This window comes from Episyrphus balteatus, chromosome 1, assembly GCF_945859705.1.
Source record: "Episyrphus balteatus chromosome 1, idEpiBalt1.1, whole genome shotgun sequence".
NCBI lineage: Eukaryota > Metazoa > Arthropoda > Insecta > Diptera > Syrphidae > Episyrphus > Episyrphus balteatus.
The window spans coordinates 73,972,283-73,990,203 of NC_079134.1; the positions used below are offsets into that span (position 1 = coordinate 73,972,283).

The 17,921-nt window shown below is 31.7% G+C and overlaps 1 protein-coding gene across 1 annotated transcript; it reads right to left on the bottom strand.

The window, feature by feature from the left end:
* Positions 1-16,253: 16,253 nt before the first annotated feature.
* Positions 16,254-17,666, bottom strand: LOC129906767 (uncharacterized). Its single transcript, XM_055982676.1, has one exon. The coding sequence runs from the start codon at positions 17,664-17,666 to the stop codon at positions 16,254-16,256; it is 1,413 nt and encodes a 470-aa protein (XP_055838651.1).
* Between the last annotated feature and the right edge of the window lie 255 nt (positions 17,667-17,921).

Genomic DNA, 17,921 nt, shown 5'->3' on the forward strand with positions numbered 1-17,921 from the left:
TTTCACTTACATACGTCCCTCTCTTAACAGATAACATCACTCTTAATAAAACAATAGAAATTGATAGATAAAAAACTATTTTCGCTCACAAACCAAACTCTACACTCAATGCAATATTCACCAATACAAAACCACCCATCAAGAAAACAGACCAGCATGCATGGTATAAAAAGACAAGTTATGATCATTAGAGCCGCCATCTTACAAAATGGGGTAGTAAGAGTTTGACGTTTAAATAATAATAATTTCCAAGACAAATTGGTTTACAACAGGCATGTCAAACTCAATGGTAACGAAGGGCCAAAACAGCGAGATCAAAATTTTTATGGGCCGCAGAAAAAAGTAGAACTAAAATTTTTATAAAATAAATTTATGAAAAACAGGAAAAATGATAACATTAATGTATTCCATTTACCATGTTTTTTCTAAGACCAAGGTTAGTTAGGCTGGATCTTATAGGTAACTCATTCCTCTTAATGACTTAAATAACAACTCGCATCGACAGGTACATTTAACAGGAAAAAAGCGAAGAAAATCAAGAGAACTTGTCTTTCAAAGACATAAATCTGCAAGCCTTTTTTCATATTCAGTATTAAAGTTAATATTTTTGTGCGGATTATTTTTGATACGACCGATAAAGATAGATACGGATTTAACTTAAAAAAAAGTAAAAGAATTCTTAAATTTCGATAAATAATAACATAAATAATAACGTGTAATAGGGATTAAGCTCTTAAAGACATTTTCGTTTTGATTCTACGATTTCGGAATAGGCTTGAGGCTCAAAGATTCTATATTTGTGCATAATGGGGTCCTTGCCATAAAACTAAGAATGTCACGTTATACTTCTATACAAAAATTAAATTATTGGATCGGTCTGGAAACTCTCCGGTCATGAAATCCATAAAAAAACGTCGTTTAGAGCTTATTTCCTTTTGTACGTTGTTTTTTATCAAAATTTAAAATCGACAAAAACTTTGAAAATTGAGCAACATGAAACAAAATTTGCATTTTTTTCGCTTGGGCCTAATAATATGGCAAGGTACTGTAAATTATAAACTTAAACTCAAAATTATTAAAAATGTGGAATGGGCCGCAGATTTATGCGTTGTGGGCCGCATGCGGCCCGCGAGCCGCAAGTTTGACATGCCTGGTTTACAACAACAATTTCAATGGGCAGCTGTCAAAAAATTAAGTAGCCATTTTTAAGTTTTGACAGTTCTCGATACAGAGTTTTTTCTAATGATCATACCTTCTCTTTTTATACCAGCATGATGTTGTTTATGTTATCCCATGCAAAGGAAAAATAATCGAGGATTGCTAGCAGATATACATCGGCACAACCAAACGCGCATTAGGAGTGAGATCTTCAGAACATGAAGATGACATAAGAAAAAAGAAAGCAGCTACAGCACTCTCACAACACATGCTAGATCTTGATCACAATGCAGATTTTGATAACGTTAAAATTTATTGATAAAGAGAGACGTATGGGTATACGATTTACGTTGGAGAGTCTCCGCATCCAGCAAAACATAAAAATGACGATGAACCACAAAGAAGACACCGATAATACAAGTGCAATGTATAGTGTTGCCATAACTTAAGCTGTGATACTAGTTTTAATTTTTGTTTGCTTATCAGTTTTTAAGGCTGAGTGGACCACGTAAAAATCGGGTTATCGTTTACAAATCGGTGAATAACTTTTACATTTTTAAAGATAATTGAATGAAATAAATTTTATTATTTAGATAATAAACAAGGCTAAATCCCCACAATTTCCAAATTTGTGCACTTGTAATTAAGAGAGAACAAAACATGATAAAATTTTCGTTCTTTTAGAACGAAATGAAAGACATTGGTTTGTTTCTTAGTTAGACTAAAATTTTTATTTTTTTTATTTCTATTTTGGATTGAGGTTGAATCAAACTACGGAGTAAAACTATTTTGAAAAACTAAAAATGTATTTTTCATAGAAAAAAATTAATCGAAACTGAAGCTATTTTTCCTTATGTTACAATGTTTGAACATGTATAACTTCTGCAATTATTGATAAAATTCATCGAAATAAAAAGAAATAAGTACCTCAACTCAAATACTAACACATTGATTAGTTTAAGAAATTTATATATTATATTTTTCAAAGTATGATTTTGATTTTTATTTTATTTAAAAGCTTAGTTTATGGACTATGGAGTAAAACTATATTTTGTTGGAAAATATTATTTTGTAACCCTCCAATCGCTTTTTAAGTAGTCCCAAAAACAATAAACTGTACTATGAAACCAGAATTTTTAGATTTTTTGTTATATTTTTTTAATTTTTTTTTCATTATTTTTTCTATCAATATCAAGTTAGAAAATAAGAATTGCTATAATAGTTTTCTTACAATTAATTTTTGAAAAAGAGTCTACTTTCCATTTTTTTCCTCAGAAATTCATGGAATGCGTATGTATTGGAATTTGTAGTTCAAACAAATTCCGCTGGCGCAGTTGTATCTCTCTCTCTTTATTATCTTCTATTTTGTTTCTACATGATCTCTCGCACTCGCTCTGTCGAGTGGTTGTTTGGTGGTATAAAGAATAAGATGAACTTAGGTATCTGCGTTCTACATATTGTTTGTACATAGGTTTTTCCATAAAAAAGGATTGGCGCCAGGCTAAGTGCATGCAAAGTGTTGTTGTATTTTTTTCGTGAAAATGAGAGGATATAGGAAATGAATCTCTCGCACGTTTGCAATGTATGGTATCTGGTGTTGCGTGGTAGGTATATGGAATAGGATAAACGAGTTTTTTTTTGTATTCTTGTTTTTTTTTTTTTAACTGGTTTATTCATCTCTTTCATAAATTTATGATGTTGCATGTTAGGTATTCTTCTGAGCAACTGTATGGATATATTTTTTTTCTATGAAAACAAAATTTGGAAAGACAGGCAGTCTGTAATGTTATTCGCATTATAATACAAAAATCTAAATTTTCGAATTTGACTTTATAGATGAAATTGTCTTTTTCTGTGAAATCGCGCACAACTATTCTGCTTCTCAATTACCTCATTTGTATAATTTTTCAAAACAAACTTATGAGAAATATGACCAGCCAAAAACTTCGCTTAGTAGGCGAAGATGGCATCTGTGAAGTCAAATGCCCATCATCAGTCAAAAACTTGACTATAAGCGATGCAGTTGAAAAGAAAAAACTAAAATATCTTCAGAAAAGCGGAGATACTTTTGTACTAAAAAAAAACGACGATTATTTTTATCAAGTGCAAGGACAACTGCACATTACAAAACGATCCCATTGTTTTTTTTGGTGTATGGACATCATGCGATTTTGTTTATATAAAAATACAAAAAGACGACTCATTTTGGGAGGACAAAATAAAAAAACAAACTACTAAATTTTTATAATAATCATTTTTTATTGGAATTATGTGATCCACGGATTCCAAGAAGTATGAGGGTATGGAATACGTAATATAACAGCAAACGATCTACTTTCTATTAGAATATTATTACTTTTCAAAACTATGTGTATTTTTCTAAATCTGTAACACTATTTTCTTTTTTCGTTCCATACCTTCAAATTAATTTTCAATATTCAGTAATATTGTATCTAAAGCAGTCTAACATTTAAATTGTTTTTTGTTTTTTTAGTTATAAGGAATTTGTTATGTTTATCACCTTTCTAAATAAACTATTGAGTATCTTGTACCTACTTTTAACCCCTTGTAACCCAACATCGGAAATTTTAAAATTAATAATGTCAATCGACTAGCCTTTAGCTATAATAAAACACGTATTTTTTAAAAATTCAATATCTTTATTATTTACTTAGTTATTTCGAAATTTAAGGAGTAAAAAAATAAGTTTAAATAATTTATTTTTTTAGATAAATGCAAAAATTGAAGCAAAAAACTTTCTAATATTTATTTTTAGGCGGATTCCTAAAATCCAAAAATAAAACCCCATTACTTTATGCAGAAAAAAATATTTTTTCTGAATTTCGTTGTTTTTACACAAATTTGCTTGTTTTCAAAAAAAGCTGAACTTTCAACTTTAACTGCCAGTTAAAAACTATTGGTGTCATTTTTTGAAAATATGATGTACTATTTCGATAAAGCAATATCTAAAAAATATGTTATAAGCTTCAAAAGAAGAAAAATATAGTTTTTGCAACTTTTGTGGGAACTTTGTTGGTTTGTAACAGATATGTCACATGGGGCTACAAGGGGTTAATAATGAAATAAAATGTATTGTTTTTATACCAAAACTAATTAAAATCCAAAAAATTATTATTATAATTTCGTATGTAAAAACAAAAAATATTTATTTATTTATTTTATCTAACTTAATTGAAGAAAAAAATAAACATATATACAGGGTGTCCCAAAAGTAATGAATCAAACGAAATATGCTGATAGGCCAACTTTAGGGCTCTCAGAATTTAGTAACTTGTTCATCCCAAATCCTTACGGTTTTCAATTTAATGCATTTTTTGTGAATTATCGAAAAATCTCGACTTTGCAACAGTATTTTGCTTCCTCCGGTCATAATTGTATTTTGTTTTTTACAATTCTTTCACTAAAACATTGGGTAATAAGAATAAATAATTATTTAATCAAAATATTTTTTATTTCATACGCCATTTTGCTGCAAATTAATTAACAGTTCCATGTTTTATAAAAACTCAATTACTTAATTTTTTTTCAGAGCAACACACTGCAAAAAATTTGTATGGTGTGACACAGGTTAATTATTTTAAAAACTTGCAGTGTTATTGCACTTTTCAAAAATGTATAAAAGTTTCCAAACTTGAAGTTAGAACAAAAGATATTACAATTTTAATGCACAAAACAGGCCTTTTCAGAGAAAAATAACAAAGAAAAATAAACACATTTCCTCGACTGTTGTTTGTTTATTTCTTTTTGAATAAAAGCCTCGATTTTTGTTTGTTATTTTGCTCTGAAAACCCCTGTTTTTTTTGCATTAAAATTGTAATATCTTTTTATATAATTTTTATACATTTTTGAAAATTGCAATAACACGGCAAGTTTTAAAAATAATAAACCAGTATCACACCATACAATTTTTTTTCGGGATGTTCCTCTCAAATAAAAGTAAGAAATTGAGTTTTTATAAAACATGGAACTGTTACATAATTTGCAGCAAAATGGCGTATGAAATAAAAAATATTTTGATTAAATAATTATTTCTTATTATTAGGCAATGTTTTAGTGAAAGAATTGTAAAAAACAAAAATCAATTATGACCGGAGGAGGCAAAATACTGTTGCAAAGTCGAGATTTATCGATAATTCACAAAAACTGCATTAAATTGAAAACCGTAAGGATTTGGGATGAACAAGTTACCAAATTCTGAAAGCCCTAAAGTTGGCATATCTGCATATTTCGTTTGATCCATTACTTTTGGGACACCCTGTATATGAATAACAATTATATCAATTAATAATATAATATATAAATCTATGTACAAATTCGAAAGAAAAAGTTAAAAACATTCAAATAAATAAACAAATATGTACCTAATAGTTTTAAAAAATAAACGTTTTATTTGCCAAAAAAAAAATGTTAAAAAAATTTGTTTTTAAACTACTAAAATAAATATCATCACTGAATACTATAACAAAGAAAAAAAAAGTCGATCAGATTCCTGCGCATACGAATATGTACTTGCAAAAGTTATATAGAATACCAAGTGATGTAGGTACATAGATGCGCAGAAAGATAGAAAAATTCAACACTGAATATCATACCATTTTTTTCTTCATAAATATACCTACCATGACTCTTGCACATAGAGTAAAACCAACGGAAAACGAAAACACAAGTGAATTCGGTTGCGCAAAGCAAAACCGCAATATACACTTGCAAGGCTTGCAACCCTTTTGCTCAGTGCCGGCTTAAGCACTACCGGCGCCCCTGGGCAAGATTGCAAGTGGCGCCTCTCAAAAAAAATTCATTTTAAAACAATTTTTTAAAATCACGAAAAAAAGCAATAGCAGATTATGTCTTACCTCTCATATACTTGTTAATGCATTTATTAACAATGTGCAGTTTATTAAAGTACATAAGGTTAACTAAAAAAAAAAAAATTAAATAATCATGTCATTTAGGCTCAATTGACAAGTTTACCTTTATATCTGACTTTTTTGTTAAAACACATTTAAAGACTAGGTACAGTTGGTTTTATTTGAACAATAATTTTTCAAAAACTTTTTCAACTAGGTACATTAATATCGTTTTCGATTGGAATCACTCAATGATTCACTCATTCTGAAACCCAATAAAAAAGTTTGAATCGCTTCCACTCAATTCTGAAATTTAATATCTGAATTGGTGAAAAATCAAATAATTTTTTTTTGTTTTTTCACTAGGAGAATAAAAAACTTGCAGCAGGCTTCTGAATGATTCCGGACGCTTCCGGACGGCCAATCGAAAACGACATACATTTAGAAGTATTAGGTTTGCTCGTTGCGAGCTCTAGGGCACTCTGGGTGGCTCCGAATTCGTTGTCCAAGAGATAATAAATTCGATGTTCGCTAAACTAAAGCTCTGAGGTGTTCGATGAAAAATGAAAACCCGAGAAACTCTGATTTTTTTGACAGTTAATTGACATGATTTAGAGTGCCCTGGAGGGGAGAACAACTAACAGACCTATTTTTTTATTCTCACACACGAACGTAGTTCTTATGAGAAATGGAGAAGCTGTCAATTTTTGGCTGAATTTTGGGTTTTCGGGATTTTGGTTTTTCGGGATTTTGGGATTCTGGGTTTTCGGAATTTTGGGGTTTCGAGTTTTTGGGTTTCCGGGATTTAGGGTTTTCTGGATTTTGGGCTTTCTGGATTTTTAATTTCGGGATTCTGTCCGTCTCCCTTCTGTGAATATTAGGATTGCCTAAGTCTTTCAAAAAAATTGGGGCGCCTTGTTCTTCAAAGAAGATTTTGGACACCATTGTCCTTCCGGAAGCCAAACAAATTAACCCAAAATTGGGGGGGCGCCTTCATTCTTCAAAAAGTTTAGGACAAACAAAACGAGCGCTGTTGAAAATGTAAAATAGAAAAAATTGGAGCGCCTTTGTGAAAGTAAAAATGAATAAAACATCGATTGGAAAGACTTCGTTATTTATATAACTTTTGTAAAAGTTCGGGGCGCCTGCGGCGCCCCTCAATTCTTGCGCCCCTGGGCGACGGCCCAGGCTGCCCCCCCCCTAAAACCGGCCCTGCTTTTGCTATTTCCTTGGTGCTGATTTGTTTTTTCTACCTAAATAGACTTTAATTTTATGACTTTGGTTCTCTAGAAAGGGAAAGAGAATGCAAATAAAGATACCGAGAGAGAACTGAGTTGAGATGACGTTGAACGTGAGAGATGTATGGCGAAGAAAGGTCACTAATACACACAAACTCATTTACATAAAGTCTGAGTTCGTCATTCGGGGACACCCACTCTTAATGTCAAATATTTATTTCCGGTTTTTGACTATGGAGTTAAGCTATATTTTGTTTGAAAATATTGTTTTGTAACCCTACAATTGCTTTTTAAGTAGTCCCAAAAAAAATAAGCTATACTTAGAAATCAAAATTTTTAATTTTTTTTTTTTTTTATTATTTTTTTTTTCCATTATTTTTTCTATCAAAATCAAGTTGGAAAACAAGATTTGCTGTAATACTTTTCTTACAATTAATTTTTTAAAAAGAGTCTACTTTCCATTTTTTTCCTCAGAAATTCATGGAATGCGTATGTATTGAAATTTGTAGTTCAAACAAATTCCGCTGGCGCTAGTTGTATCTCTCACATTATTATCTTCTATTTTGTTTCTACATGATCTCTCGCTCTCGCTCTGTTGAGTGTGTTTTGGTGGTATATAGAAAAAGATGGACTTAGGTATCTACATACATTGTTATTGTTTGTACATACACAGGTTTTTTCCATAAAAAAGTGTGGCGCCAGGCAAGCTAATCGCGCATGCAAAGTGTTGTTGTATTTTTTTTTCGCGAAAATGAGAAAAGAGAATAATGGATCTCTCGCACCAGAGATACCCAAAAGAGATGAGAAACTTCTGACGTCATACGGGTTTGCCTACAAGCTGCTTTAGACATTTTTGGATAAGTATGAGTGAAAAAATATACATTTTTGGCTAAGTATACGTGAAAGATCGTAGATTTTTGCTTAGGTGTGCGTAAAAACACCGTGTGTTTTTCACATTTATTCACGAATACAAAAGAGATTACAACAACACGAAATAAACAAATGGGTTTTGGGGGGTAATACGTACGAAAGTTTCCCATCTCCTTTGGGTATCTCTGTCTCGCACGGTCGCAATATTTAGTATCTGGTGTTGCGTGGTATAGGGTCAATGTGGGTAAATGTAAATAGGGGTAAATGAAAACATGACTCATAACAATCTTCAGTTAAATCCCTTTGATGCTTACATAAGTACAAATCGCGGACGCATGTATCTTTTAACTTATACGTCAAGCTCATTGCTGTCCAGAGAGAATTCATTCGACGAGCGTATTTTCCGTGAAAGATAATTTTTTAAAGTGCCAAACAAGTCGTTAGTCTTTCAGAAAAATTAAATATTTTTGCAGGTTCAATTAAGTCAGTATAATTTGCAAATGCTTTTTAGTTTTTAATTTTGATGTAGATTCTATGTGAAACAAACAAATTTTAAAATACAGGACATTTATGTCGATTTGCATGTGTTTACATTTACCCCAGAATATTTTTCACAATGGGTAAATGTAAACAACGTAACAACGGGTAAATATAAACATATATTTTTGCTGAAATTATTGGTTTTAATAAAAAAAAACGTATTTTTAGTCAATTACTATTGCTAAAGTGCCGCGGAGTCCAATTAAAGTAGCCAACACCATAAATTTCAGTGGAGGATGTTCCAAAATCGGTTTTTGATGCAAAAAAAAATATGCCGTTCAGAGCTGCTCACAATGCATTTTGGGTGCCTATATAAAGATTCAAATTAAGAAAACAAAAACTTTTATTGGAATTTGAAAAAGTTTTTGTCAAGTACCTTCTTGAACGTTTTTCAAGTTGTTATCCATATGATAAAGAGGAATTTCTAAATTTTAAACCACCGTTTACATTTACCCCGAATTTCTAAAAAAACACAAACATGGTGGGGTATTTGTAAACATGCCATATTTGACAGTAATTTAAACAACTTGGGAAATATTTGTTTATATTTATAAAGAAGAATTGCCATCATTTCATATTTGCATTTGAAGATACCATTAAAGTTGTTCCGTGAAAACATATAAAAATCTAAAGTCGAAAGAAAAAAAAGATTGTTTACATTTACCCACATTGACCCTATGGAATAGGAATAGGATAAACGAGTTTTTTTGTGTTCTTATTTTTTAAAAACTGGTTTTCTTATCTCTTTCATAAATGTAAGGTAGCCCCGTTCCATTGGAGGTGGTAGTTTACTCATGAGTAGATCTAGTACAAGAATTAACACATGATCTTCTACCACCTACAATGGAACAGGGCTGGTGTTGCATGTTAAGCGACCCATGCACACCGGAGCGACAAAATCAAAACTGTTTGATTTTTTTGTGTCGGTGTGTCATGATCGGTGTCCCGTCTGTGGTAAGGTGTACACACAAATGTGCGCACAAGTGTGAACACAAGAAGTGTCTTGCCTATGGGCCGCTTTAGGTATATAAAGCTAAGAATAAGAAGAAGAAATGTGCAACGTTTTATTTACGTGAAAATTTATATTTTTTATGAAACACTTTATTTATTGGCATTTAAGCATTAGTTACATTGGCTTAAAAGTGTAAAAGTACTTGAGTGAAAATTTTCAAACATAGATAGAAAACTTAAAAAAAGTTTAATTTTTTGATCTAAAAAACAATTTATATACACTTTTTCACATTAAACTAGCGCTAGCGAGAAAAAAATAACAAATGGAAAGAATAATTTCACATAAGTGCGCCTGGTGGGTGCAGCGCCTTACTATCACCAAACAAAAATAAATACATCCCTGTTTGTGAGATTTTCAATTTGACAGCTGTGGATTGAAAAAATCCAAGACAAAAGGACACTTTTATTTTAACAAATTTTATTATTTTTATGACTTAATTCTACCAGAAAACAATTCTAAATTATTCTACGATAATCTATTTATATGTATAAATTCATTTTACATACATTTATGTTGCAAATGAAGTGTATTCACATGTGAAAGGAAAGGGTCTCTGAATGGTTATAAAAATAGCTTTTGCACAATTTTACACAGCAATACATTATTGTTTTTATTGTTTTATCTGTTTTTTATTAACTAAGACTTATTTTCTCACTTTTTAATTCTATAAAAGTTTTTGCAATTGTGTTTAAGTATGATTTTAAAGGGTTTTTGAATTTGAATTACACTTTGGTTTTAATTCTTTCACACACCAGAATGGCTCGAAAGACAGCGTTGGATTTATTTTTGACAGTTTTTTTTCCACGCTATCCTACACTATAAAAGTGATATACACCCATTCCTGTACTTCTTATTCTTAGATATAAAGGTACTATTGTTAGTTCGTACTTTTTGGTGCTTCTGAGCAACTATGTGGAATCCACATTGTGGATATTTATTTTTCTATGAACAAAAAATTTGGAAAGACAAGAAAGGCGGTTTGTAATGTAATTCGTATTATAATACAAAAATCAAATTTTCGAATTCGATTATGGATGAAATTGTCTTGAAATCGCCCAACAACTGTTCCGCTTTTCAATTACTTCATTTGGAGTTTTTTGCATTTTTAGTTGTTAATTTTACTCAAGCACGCGTACCAAGTGATGTAGGTATACATTAGGGTGTCCGTTATTTCCCAAAGTGATGTTTTCGGGGGAGACACCCCCCAGATCGAAAGTTTAGGACCTAAATATGGGGAATTTAGCAAAACCAAATTTTTTGGGGGTCATTAACCCGTGCCTCTAGGGTCATACTTTCCCCATACAAATTTGTATAGGAAATTTTTAACTTTAACATAAATTTTTTTTTCTATCGAGTTAAATAATCTATTGTTAAAATGTTTGTTGATTCTGGTCGGAAAATAGTTCTTTTAAAAGATTACATTCGAAATTTCCCGTTAAAAATGTTTTTATATTTTATTTCGGTTTTAGAAATTATTAGCTGTTTTCGTAGTTTTTGCTTAACTATCACACAATTTTAAATGCAGTTTTATTGGTTTTTAATTCTTTTCAAATATTGCATTCAAAAATGTGTGTATAAATCAAAAATTTTAATTTTTTAAATTTTTATTTCAAATTTTTGCCGTTTTTATAATAAATAAATATTATTAAATACCTTACCCTTTTTTCTTTGCAACTTTTTTGATGTCCTTTCTTAGGTGGATAATTTTTAAACAAAATTCAATAAAAATATTGTAAACATATCTTTTTTAATTCGAGAAAAATAAATTTAAACGTATACAAACGGCAAAAATATCAAATAAAAATTTAAAAAAATTAAAATTTTTTATTCATTTCGTTGAAATTGAATAAGCAGTTTCTGAGATAATCGGATTTGAAAAAAAAAAACGGTTCTATGGCAGGTACCGTTAATAATGATTTTCCAAACAAAAATTTTTCATTAGAAGATAGACCTTAGCTTAAAACTAACATTTGAATTTTTTAAACAAAATCGTTGGAGCCGTTTTCGAGATATTTCAATTTTACTAACATCGGTATATGACAAGTACCGTTATTTTTGGTCCAAAAAAATTAATTCCAAAAACCCCTCTTGATATATAGGTAGTATCTATATCGCAAGTAAAAAATTGGTCTGGTTCTCTTTGCATGATATACCTACTGATACATCAGTTGGGATGGAATCCCCTTATTGGTTTTATTTTTTATGGATTCTCTCGTTAGGCAAAATCACATTTAATAAAAAACCAATCTTTAAAATAGTTTGTTTTCCTTTTTTTGTTTTATTTAATTAATTTAAATTTATAAAATTTGTTTTATAATTCAATGAATTTTAATTTTAAACAACCACGTTGTCTGACTGTGCAAAAAAAGAATTGGAAGATTTTACACTAGAAGATAAAAAGTAAAAGAAAAATGGCTGGTATTTCCGGAAGGTCGGTAATGCTCACACCATTAAAGCAGAGAAGAGCGAAGTTGGTCGCGTTTTAGTATGCATCATTCAACCCTGCAACAGAGATGTACAAGGAGGAATGAATGCATACTTTGAGCTGTAGATGGCGCGAACATTACCGGCCCCCTTGGCATATAGTAGGTGTGTTTTTTATTACCACCGGTCTTAACTGGTTAAAAAAAACGCCTCGGGGCTTAGCGAGAAAAATTGGCAGCACTGCATACTAAATGTTCCGAAATCAGCTGACACAAATAAATATAAAGTTGTCATATTTTTCGCTTTTGGGGTTTCTTGTGTGTTTTTGAAGAAAAAAAGTTTAAATAACTATTAAATAAATATTTAAAATAATAATTGTCATTCCAAACATCAGTTTTGATGTTTTTAAACAAATTCTAAACAATTTACGAACAAGTTAATTTGGTAGCACAGATTTAAATCTGTTGAAAAAGTTAAGCCCAGAGAATTCTCCGGGCTAAACAACTAAGCCCAAGGGGCTAAAGTGTTGTTGCATTTAACATGTAAATTGCTTAGCCCCGACTGCGTTTTTTTTGTAGAGCTAAGACCAGTGGTAATAAAAAACACACCGAGTGCCGAATAATAATTATATATAGTACATTTTTTTTTTTTTTTTTTTTTAGTAATTAAAAAATATATAAATTTTTATTTTGATTATATAATTCAAGAAAATTCAAATTTATGATAATTATTTTACTTAAAATTTAAGATATTGAACAATGATCTGGTTTCACTTCATTTCATTACATTGTTGTTTTTTTTTTTTTTTTGTAATTAAAAAATATATAAATTTTTATTTTGATTATATAATTCAAGAAATTTCAAATTTATTATACTTATTTTTTACTTAAAATTTAAGATATCGAACAATGATCTGGTTTCACTTCATTTCAGCTTTTTGAACTAATACTTCTGTTCGTTGATAGAGCTTGGAATTCGTGGAAAAAAATGATTGCTGACAATGAGTTATAAGACGTTGTTGAACGAATTGAATTTCGGGTTGAGTGATACTACTTGAATCAAACAAAATTGGTTTAATTTTTTTAGGGAATTTGATACGAATATAACGATACACATAGGAAAGAACTCTTAACGTTCGCGGTAACGATGAGAATCTCAATATGATATCTTCAGAAGTACTTACGGTAGTTAATGTCAAGACTGGTTTAATCTCTAAGACTTCGCATTGGGGTTCCATAGAAAGGCTCTCTGGCCATTGCGTTTGAGGTACGCTTAACCACGAAGGGCCTTGCCACCAAAGAACGCTATCCTTTAAATTCGATGAAGTGATCCCCCTTGTAGCAAGATCAGCAGGGTTATCGCTAGACCTTACATGATTCCAATTCCTATTGCCTACATTTTCGATAATTTCACTTGTTCGATTTGCAATGAATGTTTTACAGGTGCCTGGATGTTTTCTGAGCCAAGATAGGACGACAGAAGAATCAGTCTAGAAAAAAATTTGATAAGATCCGATTTACTCCAGTCAAAGCGTCGGAAAAAAGGGCCTCACCTTGCGATGAGAGGCACTGTCAGTTTTTATTTCATGGATCGATAGGGGTATATTTAAAAGGCTTAAACCCAATTTCTCACCACCTGATCATTCTTTTTAGCGGAGTTATTCACAAAAATGCATTTTTTGGGATATTTTACTTCTTAGCTAATATCTTTGCTCCAGATTATTGTAGACCAAAAAATAAACATACATTCTCTTCCTTATAATATTTTCTATCGTTGTATGTAATTTCATTGTATTTGAGTGAGTAAATATAAAATGGCAGCCATTTAAAGTCAAATTCTTGTTATTAAAAAACACATTTTTGTCATTATTTCGAAAAAAGCTTATATCATGACTGACATTTTTCTAACCAATTTTGTAGCTCTGTTCATGTCCTGCATTTTAAAGAAAAAATGAGCTCTTTATCACCAAAGATGGCCGAGCAATTGATAAATCAACGCATGCAAAACCGGTGCGAAAACACCCAAAAGTATCGTCTTTTGGGAATAACTCGACTTCAGAATGTCCTACGGCAAAAAATAAAGCAATGAATTGTTCGTTACAACATTTTCTATCAATTTAGTGCACAATATTTTTGTTGAAACAAATAAAAAATAAGTAATATTAAGTCAAAGTCGTTTTTTTGTTTAGCAAACTCTTGCCATATTATTTTGCAAACGGTGCTAGTATTGGCTAAGAAAATAAATAAATACAATTCCTTTAAATTATCTACACTTAAAAAAAAAATTAGCTCTCTACGACCCACACGAGCCGAGTAATTAATTTTTTAAAAAAGGTCCAAATGACCAACGAAAAAACATAAGACAAATTCTCTTATAATAAGAAACAATGAAAACAGCCCCTCTCACTGAGAACTAGTATTCGAATCATAAACAAGGGAAATTTTTTTGAATTTTCGTACGGATTAATTAATGCTTTCTTAAAATTATAATAGCTCGGCTCCCGTGGGTCGTAGAAAGCTAATTTTTTTTTTGAATTGTAGATAATTTAAAGGACTACAATAATATTTTATTTTCTTAGCCAATACTCGCACCGTTAGCAAAATAATAAGGCAAGAGTTTGCCAAACAAAAAAACGACTTTGACTTAATATTACTTATTTTTTATTTGTTTCAACAAAAAGATTGTGCACTAAATTGATAGAAAATGTTGTAACGAACAATTCATTGCTTTATTTTTTGCCGTAGGACATTCTGAAGTCGAGTTATTCCCAAAAAACGATATTTTTGGGTGTTTTCGCACCGGTTTTGCATGCGTTCATTTATCAATAGCTCAGCCATCTTTGGTGATAAAGAGCTCATTTTTTCTGTAAAATGCAGGACATGAACAGGGCTACAAAATAGGTTAGAAAAATGTCAATCATGATATAAGCTTTTTTCGAAATAATGGCAAAAATGTGTTTTTTAACAACAGGAATTTGACTTTAAATGGCTGCCATTTTATATTTACTCACTCAAATACAATGAAATTACTTACAACGATAGAAAATATTATAAGGAAGAGAATGTATGTTTATTTTTTGGTCTACAATAATCTGGAGCAAAGATATTAGCTTAGAAGTAAAATATCCCAAAAAATGCATTTTTGTGAATAACTCCGCTAAAAAGAATGATCAGGTGGTGAGAAATTGGGTTTAAGCCTTTTAAATATACCCCCATCGATTCATGAAATAAAAACAGACAGTGCCTCTCATCGCAAGGTCAAATGACGCTTTGACTGGAGTAATTGGTATTTGAGGAAGATAGGTTTTAATAAGTCTCGACAGAAGAAGAGCCCCACAGAGTTCTAAGCGAGGTATAGAAACAGATTTTACTGGAGCAACTTTGGACTTTGCGCATACTAGATGTTAATTTATAATTCCATCATGGTGCTGAACTCGCACGTAAAGGCAGGCAGCATATGCTTGTTCCGAGGAATCGCAATCGTCCATCTTTGTATTTTAATTAACTGAATTTCACTGAAAGCTTCTACAAAGGTTTTCCATATTAGAAAAGTGTTAGATTTGATGAGCTCATCACATTTAGTTTCTTCTATCCAAATCCTTTGCATTAGAATTTTTACAGTTACAATAATCGGAGCTAACCAGTCCGCAGGATCAAATAGTTTGGATTTTGTAGGAGTAGTTGAAAATTTGAGGGGTTGAGTTGTGAAGTAGAAAAAATCGTCTTTAGCGTTCCAACGAATCCCTTAAGTTATCGTGGTGCTGTCGGAATCGATTTTTAAAAAGTTTTCGCTTAGAACATGTTCAGAAGGAAGATGATCTAATAAAAAAGATGAGTTCGAAGTCCACTTTCGAAGTGGGAAGCCAGCAGAGTTTAGTGCTTCAATGACTTCGAGTTGGATACTTTTTGCCGTTTGAAGATCATGCGCAACGGAAAGAAGATCATCAACGTAAATATCGGATTCAATTACTTTTGCTGCCAGAGGATACTTAAGTCGAACGTCTTTTGAAAAATGCTTGAGTGTTCTAAGAGCACAGTTCACACCAAAGAATACAGTGAGAAGCTCACAGTCTGCAATACTCTCCACTGGTGAAGTTCTAAATAAAATACGTTGAAATTTTGTCTGATCGGGGTGTACCAAAATCTAGCGGTACATCTTTTCGATGTCCGCATTGAAAGCATATTTAAAAATTCTCCATTTGAGTATTATAGACGGCAAATCACTTTGGAGAGTGGGTCTAGCATAGAGGCAGTCATCAAGACTTTTACCGGTAGACGTGCTGCTTGAGGCGTTAAACACAACTCTTACTTTTGTAGAGTGACTCTCTGGCTTAAGAACTGCATGGTGAGGCAGATAGTATGGAGAAACATTAGTGGAATTGTATCTTTCATGAAGTGTAACTCTGCGCATATGGTTTAACGTAAGGTATTCGTTAAGCACCTGAGAATATTTATTTTGAAGTTCGGGTTTTTTCTGAAGATTAGGTTCTGTGCGAAAAAATTGTTGTAATGCAACATTTCTCGAGTTTCCAAGATAAGATGGTTCGAATTCAGGTTTAAAGGGTAAACTTACTACATATCTTCCATTGGGAAGTCTAAAGGTAGATTTCGTATAAAGGTCTTCACAGTATTTATCTTGTTCAGAAGCAAAGTGTTTTAGTCCAGAAACTTCTTCCAACTCCCAAAACCTTTTGACGCTTTTGTCAAGGGATTCATTATCCACGATACGAGTAGTGTAAGCCTGAACTGTGTGAGGGATTGGTCCGGAAAGACTCCAGCCGAAAACAGTTTTTTGAGCTAGCAGTGAATTTGAAATATGTTTAACACCATTACGTATAATGCTTGGGTAAAGATCTGCTCCGATAAGCAAATTTACTTGAGAAGAATTTTTGAAGGTTGGATTGGCTAAACAAAGTCCTTCTGATTCGTATGGATCAACTGAAGCAAATGACATACAAGGTAAATTATTTGTGAGTTTTTTAAGAATAAGTGCACTTGTGACGATTGATTCGCTTGGAGCTTCACTATTGATTATTGAAATCAGACATTTTTTGTTTGATTTAGCTGTCTGGGTACCACTGACTCCAAGAATCGAAATGTCTGAGGCTTTAGTTGGTAGGTTTAGACGTTGTTGAGTTGATTCTGTGATAATAGAAGACTCGGAACCAGGGTCAATCAAGACCCTTACGCGATGAATACCATCACGACCACGGATATCGATTAAAACTCTTCGATGAGCATGTACAAAAAAGTTCTGTTGTATTTCGTTTGATGAATGGGGAGATGGAGCGGACTGTATGTGAGAACATGATATATAATGGTCTGGGATGGGTGCTGAAGAACTATGACTAATATTCAAGAGGTGAGCTTGTGAGGTACGTGCTTGATTATCTTGTGCTACAAATGGGTTTGAAGCTGCATTGAGATCTCGAAAATTTGATGGTGAGCTCTGAGTCAAGTTTAGAAGTGAATGGTGTCTTTTATTGCATTGACTGCAAGAGTATCGACTGGAACAATTTGCAATGACATGATTTAAAGCTAAGCAATTGATACACATATTGTTTCGTTTTATTAAATCAATTCTCGCTTGCACGGGCATTTGTAAGAATTCAGAGCATTGACGGATATAATGTTGTCCGGAACACGCTTTACATACATAATCCTTTGTTTTTGTATGAAATAGGTTAATATGATTTTGTTTGCGTGAATAAGAGTTATCTGGTGTAGAATACATAATCCTTTGTTTTTGTATGAAATAGGTTAATATGATTTTGTTTGCGTGAATAAGAGTTAACTGGTGTAGAAGTGGTTT